Consider the following 10,313-nt stretch of genomic DNA (forward strand, 5'->3'; position numbering starts at 1 on the left):
GTCTTTGCCAGGAGCACATCAGTTCACGTGCCTCGCTGCTCCACGCCCCATTGGAGGAAAGGGAGGAGGACACAGAAAGGGTCATAGAGAGGGGACTCGGGCAGGGGAAATCAAGACAGAGGAGGGGCTGGGGTACTCGCTGGAGAAGGCGGGACCTGAGCCTGAGCTGGCCAGTGTGCTCACAGAGCAGCCACCTTGACCCGGGGGTGGGAGTGGGGTGGGGAGTGGGTGGGTAGCCTGGAGGAGAAGCGGGGCTGCTAGCTGCGGGTGTAGTAGTCGTAGTCGTCCTCGCATGCGTCAAAGGGGCCTGACGGGCTGCGAGGCGCGCCTTCCCGGTCGGACAGAGGGCGCTCCCGCAGGCGCACAGCATCGTATAGACCCTGCGGTGGCTCATCCAGCAGCACATCGCGCTCGGAGCGGGAGCGCTTCAGGCGGCCCACGTTGCGCAGCAGCAGCAGGACGGGCGCATACAGCAGGTTGGCCAGGCCCATAACAAGGCTAAGCTGCTCAAAGCCAAGCGAGTGCACGATGTGGCCCGCCACTATGGGCCCGAGCGCATAGGCCACGCAATAGGATATATCGGCAATGGCGTAGACGCTGCCATAGACCGAGACGTGGCGCACGTCCACAAGAAAGGCGAGCGTGGGCAGCAGCGCCGTGTCCACCAGCGCAATGCCGAAGCAGAGGCCGCAGAGCGAGAGCACTAGTGGTGCGAAGGAGCGGCAGGCGGGCACCAAGCACGAGCTGGCGCCTATCACTGCCAGCCCGAAGGCGCCGTACAGCCACTGCAGGTGGGGGTAGCGCGCTGCCAGTCGCACTGTGAGGTACACGCCTAGCACGTGCGGCACGAAGGCCGGCAGCCAGGCTATGCCTGCGTCCCACTCGGACGCCGCCATCGTGTGCTCCATCCACGTGGCGATGGTGGGCTCGAGAAAGGCGAGGGGGATGTTGCAGGTGGTGAGCGCGCCTGCCACCACGGCGATGTAGGGGTCCAGCATGAGGCGGTGGATAGGCGTGCCCACTGGCAGGTTGGCCCGCGCCCGCGCCGCGGCGGAGAAGGGCTTGACCACGACCAGCAGCAACAGGGCGTCGAGCAGCGAAACCATGGCGAGCACCAGAAAGGGCGCGGTCTTGCCCACGAACTTGTGGAGGAACCCCCCGAAGGGCGGCGCCACTAGGCTTCCGAAGCTGATGAAAGCCAGCGCCAAGCCCAGGGCACGACTGCGCTCCGGCTCCTCAGGATACTTGTCGGCGATCATGGCAATGCCAGACGTGTCCGCGAAGGCCGAGCCGAGACCCTGCAGGCTGCGCGCGGCGAAGAGCGTCGCGTAGCCCTCCGCGAAGGCAAACATCACTGTAGAGGCGAACAGTACGCCCAGACCCATAAGCAGCGGCAAGTCATAGCTCATGCGGTCGATGAAGGTCCCGCTCAGGGGGTTCACCAGCAGCTGCAGGATGGCCTTGGAGGCAAACAGCACCCCGATCTTCACGTCCTCGTTGTCGGTGGGGTATTGGGGCTGCGCGGTAGACCTGGCCGGCATCGCGGCCGTCGAGGACTCCGAGGTGTTGACCGTGTCGGCACTGGCATTGGCCGGAGTGGGCGGCGGCAGGGTGGTCACACACACTTTGGAAGTCAGGGTGGGCTTCTCGCTGGCCGAGTGCACGTAGTAGGGCACGATGGGCACGATGACCATGTACAGCATGTTGTCCAGGAACAGCGCCACGCACACGATGACCAGCACCAGGCGCCGCTGCCGCCGGGGATCTTGCAGAGCCGCGCCCACCGCCTCCGACAGCTTGCTGGCTGCCGCCGGGGCCTGACCCGCCGGCGCCTCGGGTTCCATCACCCGCACCCCGCCGCTCTTCCGAGGACGCTTCGGCCGGGGCCGGGCGCGCGCGCCCTGCAGTGCAGAGACCAGGGCGCGGAACTTCGGGGGACCCTGCTCGCCGGGAAAGGCAAGGACCCTGTCCGGCGAGGCGCCGCCGCTGTCCGGAACAGAGCTCGGGACCCGCCGCCGCTGGGCTCAGGGGCGGTCAGGAAAGGCGGCCGTGCCAAGGCGCCGGGGCCGGAGACTGAGCGCTCTGAGGCTCGGGCGCGCCGGGAGCCACCCCCGCAGCGCTGAGAGGCCGCCTGAGCAGGCCGAGGGGCATGCTGCTGCCGCCAGCCCGCCGGCTCGCTCGCCCCGCCGCTCTCCCCTCCCCTCGCGTCGGCTCTTGCCTCCTCCGCCGCCGCCTACTCTTTTTTTCTTTTACACTCGGGGCTGTGACGCGGCGAGTCTCGGCCCCCGAGTGGTGCCCGGGCCACTTGCGTCGCTCATGCTAATGCGACGTCGGCGGGGCGGGGGCTGGGGGCGGGGCGCTGCCGGGAGGGGGTCCTCTCCCCAGATGCGCCAAGGCTGGAAGCCCCAGAAAGGGGTCTCGGTGCGAAAGAGTACTGGCCAAGCCCCTGAGGATGGGTGCGCCGCGCGACAAGCGGGTTCTCCGCCCCCGCAGTTCTAGGACTCGTGGGGTCCGCGCCCGCTCTTCTCCCCGCGGAAGGGGGCACACAGCGGCCGCTTTCCCCCGGCCCCGCGGGAGAGGGGGGCGCTAGGGGCTCCAGATCTCCGCCTTAGCCTGGATCTCAGCGCGCAGCGGGTAAGGAGTCCCCGAGGTGAGCCGCGGCTACGTCCATCTGTTCTCGCAGCTGGAATGTGGAGCAGTGACTGGAGGGGCGCCGACGACAGATCCCTCAACCCTTTCTCTGGCCCCGCCCCCTGGCCCCTTCCACGCCGGGGAGGGGAGGCGCAGACTGCTGGACTGGGTTCCGACCGACCGGCCCTTCGGGAGAATGTCACAGCAGAGAACTCCTGACTGTGAGCATCTGGGGATTGAGGGGAGAAGTCGCTTCGTCCCCACCCAGGGCCCCCAATATCAGCTCTGCCCCGGCCACCCTACCGCTTTCCCCACCTCCTTCTCCTAACCAGTGCGCCCCCTTTCCGTTTTAACTGTCCGGGTCCGGCAGCTCCGCCTCTTCTCCCTTCCCGCCTCCTCACTCCCTCCCCATTCTAACTCCTCCCAGGCAGTCTTCGCACTACACCAAGCCCTCCCTCCGCTCCGAGAGGTCCCGCCCCCTTCCCAACCCCACCCCCACCTCCAATCTCCAGAGCTGCCTCCAAGTCCCGGGTGGGCTCAGGGAGTGATGTGGCAGGGGTCTACGCCTGGATCTGTAAGAGACCCCGCGTGGGTGCCGAAACCATTTTCTGGGCGGGATCCAGCAGCTTTGCTCTCAGCAGAGGCTCAAGGGGGGCTCACCTTAAGAGGGCCACACCCGCTGAGACGCCCCGTTCTCAGAAGACAAGGTGAGCCGCCCTGGCTTTGCGCTGGGCCTAATGTGTCCCCAGCGTTGACCATGGATGGCACATCGAGTCCATGTTCTGGTCTGCGGACTGGCCGGAGAGAGGCTCTGAGGCAGTGGAGGCTGGGAGATTCGTGCTGTTGAGATTACAGTTTTGTCTCTTTCTTCCGGAGTCAGAGAGGATTCTTCCCATCCTTCTGGCCTCAAAAGCAAACTACCATTAGATACGGCTTCTTCCCTTACGGTGCTCCCCACCCCGAAGGAGGCATCCTGATACGGTGGAAAGAACTTGGGCTTTAGAGGCAGAGGACTGAGATGGCTCCTGGCTCTGCCACCTACTAGTTAGGGCGCCTGGGAGGAAGGGGGGGAATCACTTCGCCTCTCTATCCCTCAGTTTCTTTATCTGTAAAATGTATAATAGTACCCACTGCTTAGGGTGCCTGGCACACAGTAAGAGCAATGTAAGTGGCTGCTGTGGTTATTTTTATCATCTGTAAGATGTGTTGTTTTATCTTCATTTTACAGTTGTGGGTCTTGTAAAGAGCAGATAAAAGTTTCAGGGGTACCCTGGCTTCCTGGCTAGCCCCTCTGGTTAAGCAGGCATTATGATTCCAGGCTCTGTCCTGGCTGGTGAGAGGCCCGGAAGGCATTGGAAAGTTGGCTTCTGTCCCTGAGATAGCTGTCGGATGAGGTGATGGAGACCAGCACGCTAGGGTGAGAGGTAGCAGCCTTGCCACCCATTGCCCAGTCTCTCCACCCACCCAGACACCTCAGGGAAGGAGAAGAAACTCTTTCACTTAAGGAGTTGCCAACACCTGCTCTGAAGTGGCCAAACTGTCCTCTGTCTGAGGGAGGGAAGAAGTTCCAGTATGGGGACAGGCCTGGCTCTGGATGACCTTGGGCAAGTCACAGCCTCTCTCTGGGCTCCAGCCTTGGTCTCTGTTAAGTAAGGGGTTAGGGGACTCCTAACTCGCTGCAGCCCTCAGTAGGAAATGGGTGCTGTAGAAGGGCTCTGTTGGGTGAGAAAATTATTTTAAATTTTATTTGAAGGCCGTTAGTGAGTACACACCCTCTCTAGCTCATTGCAGTCTTTCTCCAGCTGGCTTCACAAATTTACATCACCTGCCTCGCTCTCTGGTCTTTTGAGTTTGAGACCTCTGGTCCCTTCTGACTCTCCCATTATGAGGCTTTTAAAGGGACAGTCTTCCAACCTACTGAGCAATTATTATTTATGCATATGTTGTTTGCCTTATCTGATTTGAAAAAGGGGGGTTGGAATTTAAGGCAGAAGTTTTCTGTCTCGTGGCTAAAGAACAGTGGAATCTTAGAGAAGAGAAACTTTCCCAGGGCCTTCAAGATGCAGATCCCTTCTTCCAGCTCTCTGGTCCACAGAATTCATGGCTGCTCCTGAGCATGAAGGCAAGTTATCTCTGGGCTCATGCCCAATTCTCCAGTCCTCTGTTCCCCTATGGTAGGAAACAGGTTCATTTATTAAGCACATCTCTGTGCCAGAGGTGTTGTGTGTGCTGCTTTATTTAATTCTCACTCAGTCCTGGTTCAGTGTAGGTGCTACTTCCCCTGTCTTATTGATGAGGAAGTTGGGCATGGAGAAGCTGGGTCACTTGCCTGAGATTCCAGCAGTAGAGCCTAAATTTAAACCCAGGCCATGGGGACCAGTCTTGTTGTCCTCATGCTGCTTCCCTATTCCTTGTGCCTCGTCATGCCCCTGCTGCTCTTTGTGCAAGGTGACCACACCCTCCCTGGCAGTGCCAAGGAGAGGGGCAGATGAAGATCCATGGAAGGAAAAGAGGCCAGGATGGACTGATGCCTCCCTGCAAAGCAGCAGCCCTCCACACAAAGCTCCCCCAGGACATCCCCCCCAAAACACACACACACACACACACACACACACACACACACACACACACACCCCAGACTTCACCCAGGCAGGCAGGCAGGCAGGCAGGCAAGAAGGAAGGAAGGAAGGAAGGAAGATGGTCCAGGACCAGCTCCTTAAGGAAGCTCCAGGGACACTAAACTCTTTCACCCTCCAACTTCCAGCTTAGAAGGCAACCTCCTACCCGTGCATCAGCAGCCCCAAGGACTAGGGTGGAGGAGGTGGCAGCAGGCCAGGACGCCTTGCCTCAGCAAAAAGCTGAGCCTTGGCAGGAGGGGAACAACCTCTATTCTGGCCCTGGCCTGTGGGGAGCTGTCCAGGGTGCTGGTACTGGCTTTGCAACTTGTCAACCAGCCTCCCTCAAGGGCCCGGACCCTCCATCTTCCTGCACCTGTGGCTTCCTCTTCACCAGAACTCTTGGTAAATTCCTTCCCAGAGACTCTTCTATTTGAGCATAACTTGCAGGCAAAAGGGAACTTCCCATCCAATTCTGTTGGAGAAAATGAAAGCAATTTTTTCTCTCTTTTCTCAACCAGATGTAGTAACTATTACTAGAGAGTACATATCTAGTAAGTGGAATGACTAAAGCAAGGAACTTATTTATAAGACACATAGATGTGTTTATAAAGTGCCAGGCACTGTTCTAAGCATTTTACAAACATTAATTCATTTAATCTTTTATCAACCTTCATACTACCTTTTTGCAGGTAAGGACAGCAAGGTATAGTAATTCATCCACAGTCAGAGAGCTCACAAGTGGTGGAGACAGACTTCATATGCAGGCTAGCTCCACCCTCCGGCTCTCAGCCACCATGCTGTCCTGCTCCAGGATGAATGAAGATTATGAGATGACTTACTTGAAACTATCTAACTCAGTGCCTGACACTTAGTGGGAGCTTAATTATTATTGCTTTGTATGGATAGAGACAGGTTGATGATTTCTGGCTGACAATCTTCCTTCTCATTTTATCCATTGCCTACAGTTGTGACCTCAGTCTGCTAGGAAAAAAAATTTTTTTCTACACCGGACTAGTGCCATAGTGGAGCTTGCTGGGGACTCGGGGAGTCCTGGTATGTTGCAGCTTGGGGAGGGGGTGGAAGGATAGCCATCTTGCACCTGTGCCTGGGTGAGGTCTGGTGTGTGTGTGTGTGTGTGTGTGTGTGTGTGTGTGTGTGTGTATTTAGGGGGGTCCTGGAGGAGTTGTGTGTGGAAGGGTGCTGCTTTGGAGGGAGGCATCAGTCCATCGTGGCCTCTTTTCTGAGAAGGTCATGGACCGGGTCAATTCCAGGGCCTTGCCATTTGTTGCTTCACTGAGACATCTGGTCCCAGAGACGGGAAATGGCCATGTTTCTGTGGAGAAGCAGGTTGATGTTGGTGGTGGCAGTGTGCGGGCAGGGCACTTGCTCTTGATTTATTATTTCTTTGTCTCCCAGAAAGCACTTGAGTGCCGGCTTCGTTCCAATGAGGCTCATGAGCCTCTCTGGATTCCAGTACTGGGGGGGGGGGGGCGGTGCAGTTTACCCTGCCCTCGTCACCCCCTCCCTTGTGTGCTTCCTCCGGGGGGACCTCAGGGCCTCAGCATCACTTAATTAATTTAGGTTTCCCCAGCCACATATTTTCAGATTCAAAGGAACAGAGCGGCCCTGTCAGCCTTTCCCGGAAGCCTGTGAGCCTGGTGGCTGGAAGCCAGAAGGACTACGTGCCTGCCTGCCTGCCCTTGGCCAGCCTGTCCTTAGGGGCCAGACTTGCCTTATGCACAGCATAGCTGGGCTCCAATGGGAAAAGAAGGGGACTGCAGCTCCTGCACTGTGTGTGGGACTTGTAGCTCCTCTGTATAGCTCCCAGAGAAGGGGCTGCCTCTACCCGCTTTCCTGTAAATCACTGAGTGGAAGCAGAGCCTCAAAATTCCCTTTGTCTCTGCTCCCTCCACTGACTTCCCACCCCAATCGAATGAGTTTCTCAGGTTCATCTCCCTCCTCCATCAAGACCACCCCTGCCCCTGGCACAGACTGCACATCTTCCTTTGCACTGGGGCAGTCAATTACCTTCCAACTTGTCCCTTGCCTCCTGACCTGGCCAACCCACTCCTGCACAGATGCCAAACTTCTTTACTCTGTAAAGTTTCAGGCACGTTCTCAGGGACCAACATACCTTGCAGGGACCCCTGATGCCTGGGACTAGGGTCCGTCTTCTTCTCCCAGCCTCGTGGCTTTCCACAACCTGCCCCCCACCTCCTGTTCTCCCTGTCTTCCCTAATGGCCACAGGAACTCCCACCTCTGCACTTTTTAAAAAATTAATTTTATTTTTTATACAGCAGGTTCTTATTAGTTATCTATTTTATACATATCAGTGTATGTATGTCAATCCCAATCTCCCAATTCATCCCACCACCACCACCCCCCACCCCGCTTCCCCCCTTGGTGTCCATACATTTGTTCTCTACATCTGTGTCTCTATTTCTGCCTTGCAAACTGGTTCATCTGTACCATTTTTCTAGATTCCACATATATGTGATAATATACAATATTTGTTTTTCTCTTTCTGACTTACTGCACTCTGTATGACAGTCTCCAGGTCCATCCACGTCTCTACAAATGACCCAATTTCATTCCTTTTTAAGGCTAATATTCCATTGTATATATGTACCACATCTTCCTTATCCATTCGTCTGTTGATGAGCATTTAGGTTGCTTCCATGACCTGGCTATTGTAAATAGTGCTGCAATGAACATTGGGGTGCATGTGTCTTTTTGAATTGTGGTTTTCTCTGGATATATGCCCAGTAGTGGGATTGCTGGGTCCCACTTTGAACGGGAAGTTCTCTTGGCCCATGCCCAGCTTTGCCTCTCCTTGGTTGCCATACTTTCCTGATTCCTGAAATAATGTGAATAACCTCCCTTTCCTCCCAGCATGAATCCCCTTGCATTATCTACTCCTCATCAGGAATTAATCCCACATGGTGGTGGACCCGTTCCCCCACACCAGCCTGAGAGCTCCTTGAAGGCAGGATCTGCGTCTGGGTGTCTAATAACAAGATTTTGCTTGTTATGCATTCTGCAGATCACTGGCCATAAAACTGCATAGGAACTGATGTGTCAGTGGTTTTTAAATCCATCTCTACATTTATTAAAATGAAAATTAATCACATAAGTAGTACAGAAATAGAAATGCTCACAGAGATTGCTCATAGAAATTAGGGCATTATAAATGTTTCTTTCTGGGGGCTTCCCTGGTGGCACAGTGGTTGAGAATCTGCCTGCTAATGCAGGGGACATGGGTTCGAGCCCTGGTCTGGGAGGATCCCACATGCCGCGGAGCAACTAGGCCCGTGAGCCACAACTACTGAGCCTGTGCGTCTGGAGCCTGTGCTCCGCAACAGGAGAGGCCACGATAGTGAGAGGCCCGCGCACCGCGATGAAGAGTGGCCCCCGCTTGCCGCAACTAGAGGAAGCCCTCGCACAGAAATGAAGACCCAACGTAGCAATCAATCAATCAATCAATCAATCTTTTAAAAAAAAAAAGTCATTAAAAAAAATAAATGTTTCTTTCTGGCCCCCAACCCTGGTCCCTTCTGTTACCTCTCAGACTACCACTGTTACTGTTTTTAACATGTATTTTCCAAGCCCTTTCTAAACCCTCTCCATACATATCTATGAACCCATATAAAATGTAACATAAGCAGCCTCTGTGTTTAAATAAGTATATTTTTACATAAATGTTGTTATATATGTATCATTGTGCAGTTCTCTCCTTTTCCACTCAACAATGTATCCACTTTAGTCTATACAGAAACAGCATGATTTTCTTAGCTGTTGCACATTATTTTTTGTTATGAGCATACCCCAGTGTTTACAGCTATTTCCTTAGGTGGACGTTTGGGTTATGTTTAATTTTTAGGTGTGACAATGTTGCAATGAATCTCCTTGTGCTTGTATGGAGGTGCTTCCCCCAGAGATACACCAACAACTTGGTAGATCCCAGCAATCTGTGTGCTTTTTAAATTTGAAAAGAAATTTCTAAATTGCCCTCCAAAGTGGCTGCATAAGTGTATACCCTCACAAAGCAGAGGACACAGTCCTAAATACCCTTGCTAACACTTGCTCTTTTCTTTTTTCCCTTTTGTCAATCTGATGGGAGAAAAATGGTATTCATTTTTTTTTTTTTCACACACACACACTGTATTTTATTTTTACAAGAGATAAATAGACTGACACCAAGCATTGTACATGGATGACCACAACAAAATCAACAATGATTGCAATTACCAAACATGAAACACACTCATACTATGTCATAATATTGGTATTCATTATTGTTTTAATTACATTATTGTTTTAATTGGCTACCTTTTCATATGTGTATTAGCCATTTGCATTTTCTTTTTTGTAAATTGCTGTTACTTTCTTTCCCCATTTTTCTATTAGAGTCTTTGTCTTTTTTCTTCCTGAGTTGTAGTAATTCTCATTAAATATAATATCATCATTTAATAGAATAACATCATTAAATAAAATATCTTTGCCCTGGACATGTCCATTGTGGCTAAAACTGGTGTTCCTTCTTCACTACTAGAATTTATCAGTTATACTTATTGGGCAGGATAAATTAGAGTGGATGTGGTGAAGTTGCCACACCAATTAAAACCCTTCAGAGCCTCTTCATCATCAATGGGAAAGAGTCCAAATTCTTTAGCTTGACATAAAAGGTCCTCTATAATTCATCTACCTCTATGGTCTCAATATGATGCCTGGGTTTGATTCCTATTCCATCACCTGTCTAACCTTAAGCAAATTTTCTTAAATTCTCTGGATCTAGTTTCCATCATTTAAAAAACTGTACAGAGTTGTCTCTCCTCTGCAAGTTTCTAACTCTCTGACCTTGTGAAAAATTACTTAACCTCTCCAAACCTTACTTACACATTTGTAAAATGGGTGCATTGACAATGCCTCACAGGGTTTGGTACTGTTGGAATGAGATTCCTTGCGAAGTAAGTTGATGCTGTTGTTAATTATACCTCTCCCTAGCCACCTAGGTGACTTCTACTCATCTTTTACGATAAAATCAAGCCTCTTTGTCCCACCTT

General features: G+C 53.2%; 1 protein-coding gene across 1 annotated transcript; it reads right to left on the bottom strand.

The window, feature by feature from the left end:
• Positions 1–257: 257 nt before the first annotated feature.
• On the bottom strand, positions 258–1,844 carry SLC18A3 (solute carrier family 18 member A3; the record flags this gene model as incomplete). The annotated part of the gene is made up of 1 exon (XM_082423107.1): positions 258–1,844. The coding sequence occupies one exon, from the start codon at positions 1,842–1,844 to the stop codon at positions 258–260; it is 1,587 nt and encodes a 528-aa protein (XP_082279233.1).
• Between the last annotated feature and the right edge of the window lie 8,469 nt (positions 1,845–10,313).

Source organism: Balaenoptera physalus (genome assembly GCF_965194825.1).
Source record: "Balaenoptera physalus genome assembly, chromosome: 14".
NCBI lineage: Eukaryota > Metazoa > Chordata > Mammalia > Artiodactyla > Balaenopteridae > Balaenoptera > Balaenoptera physalus.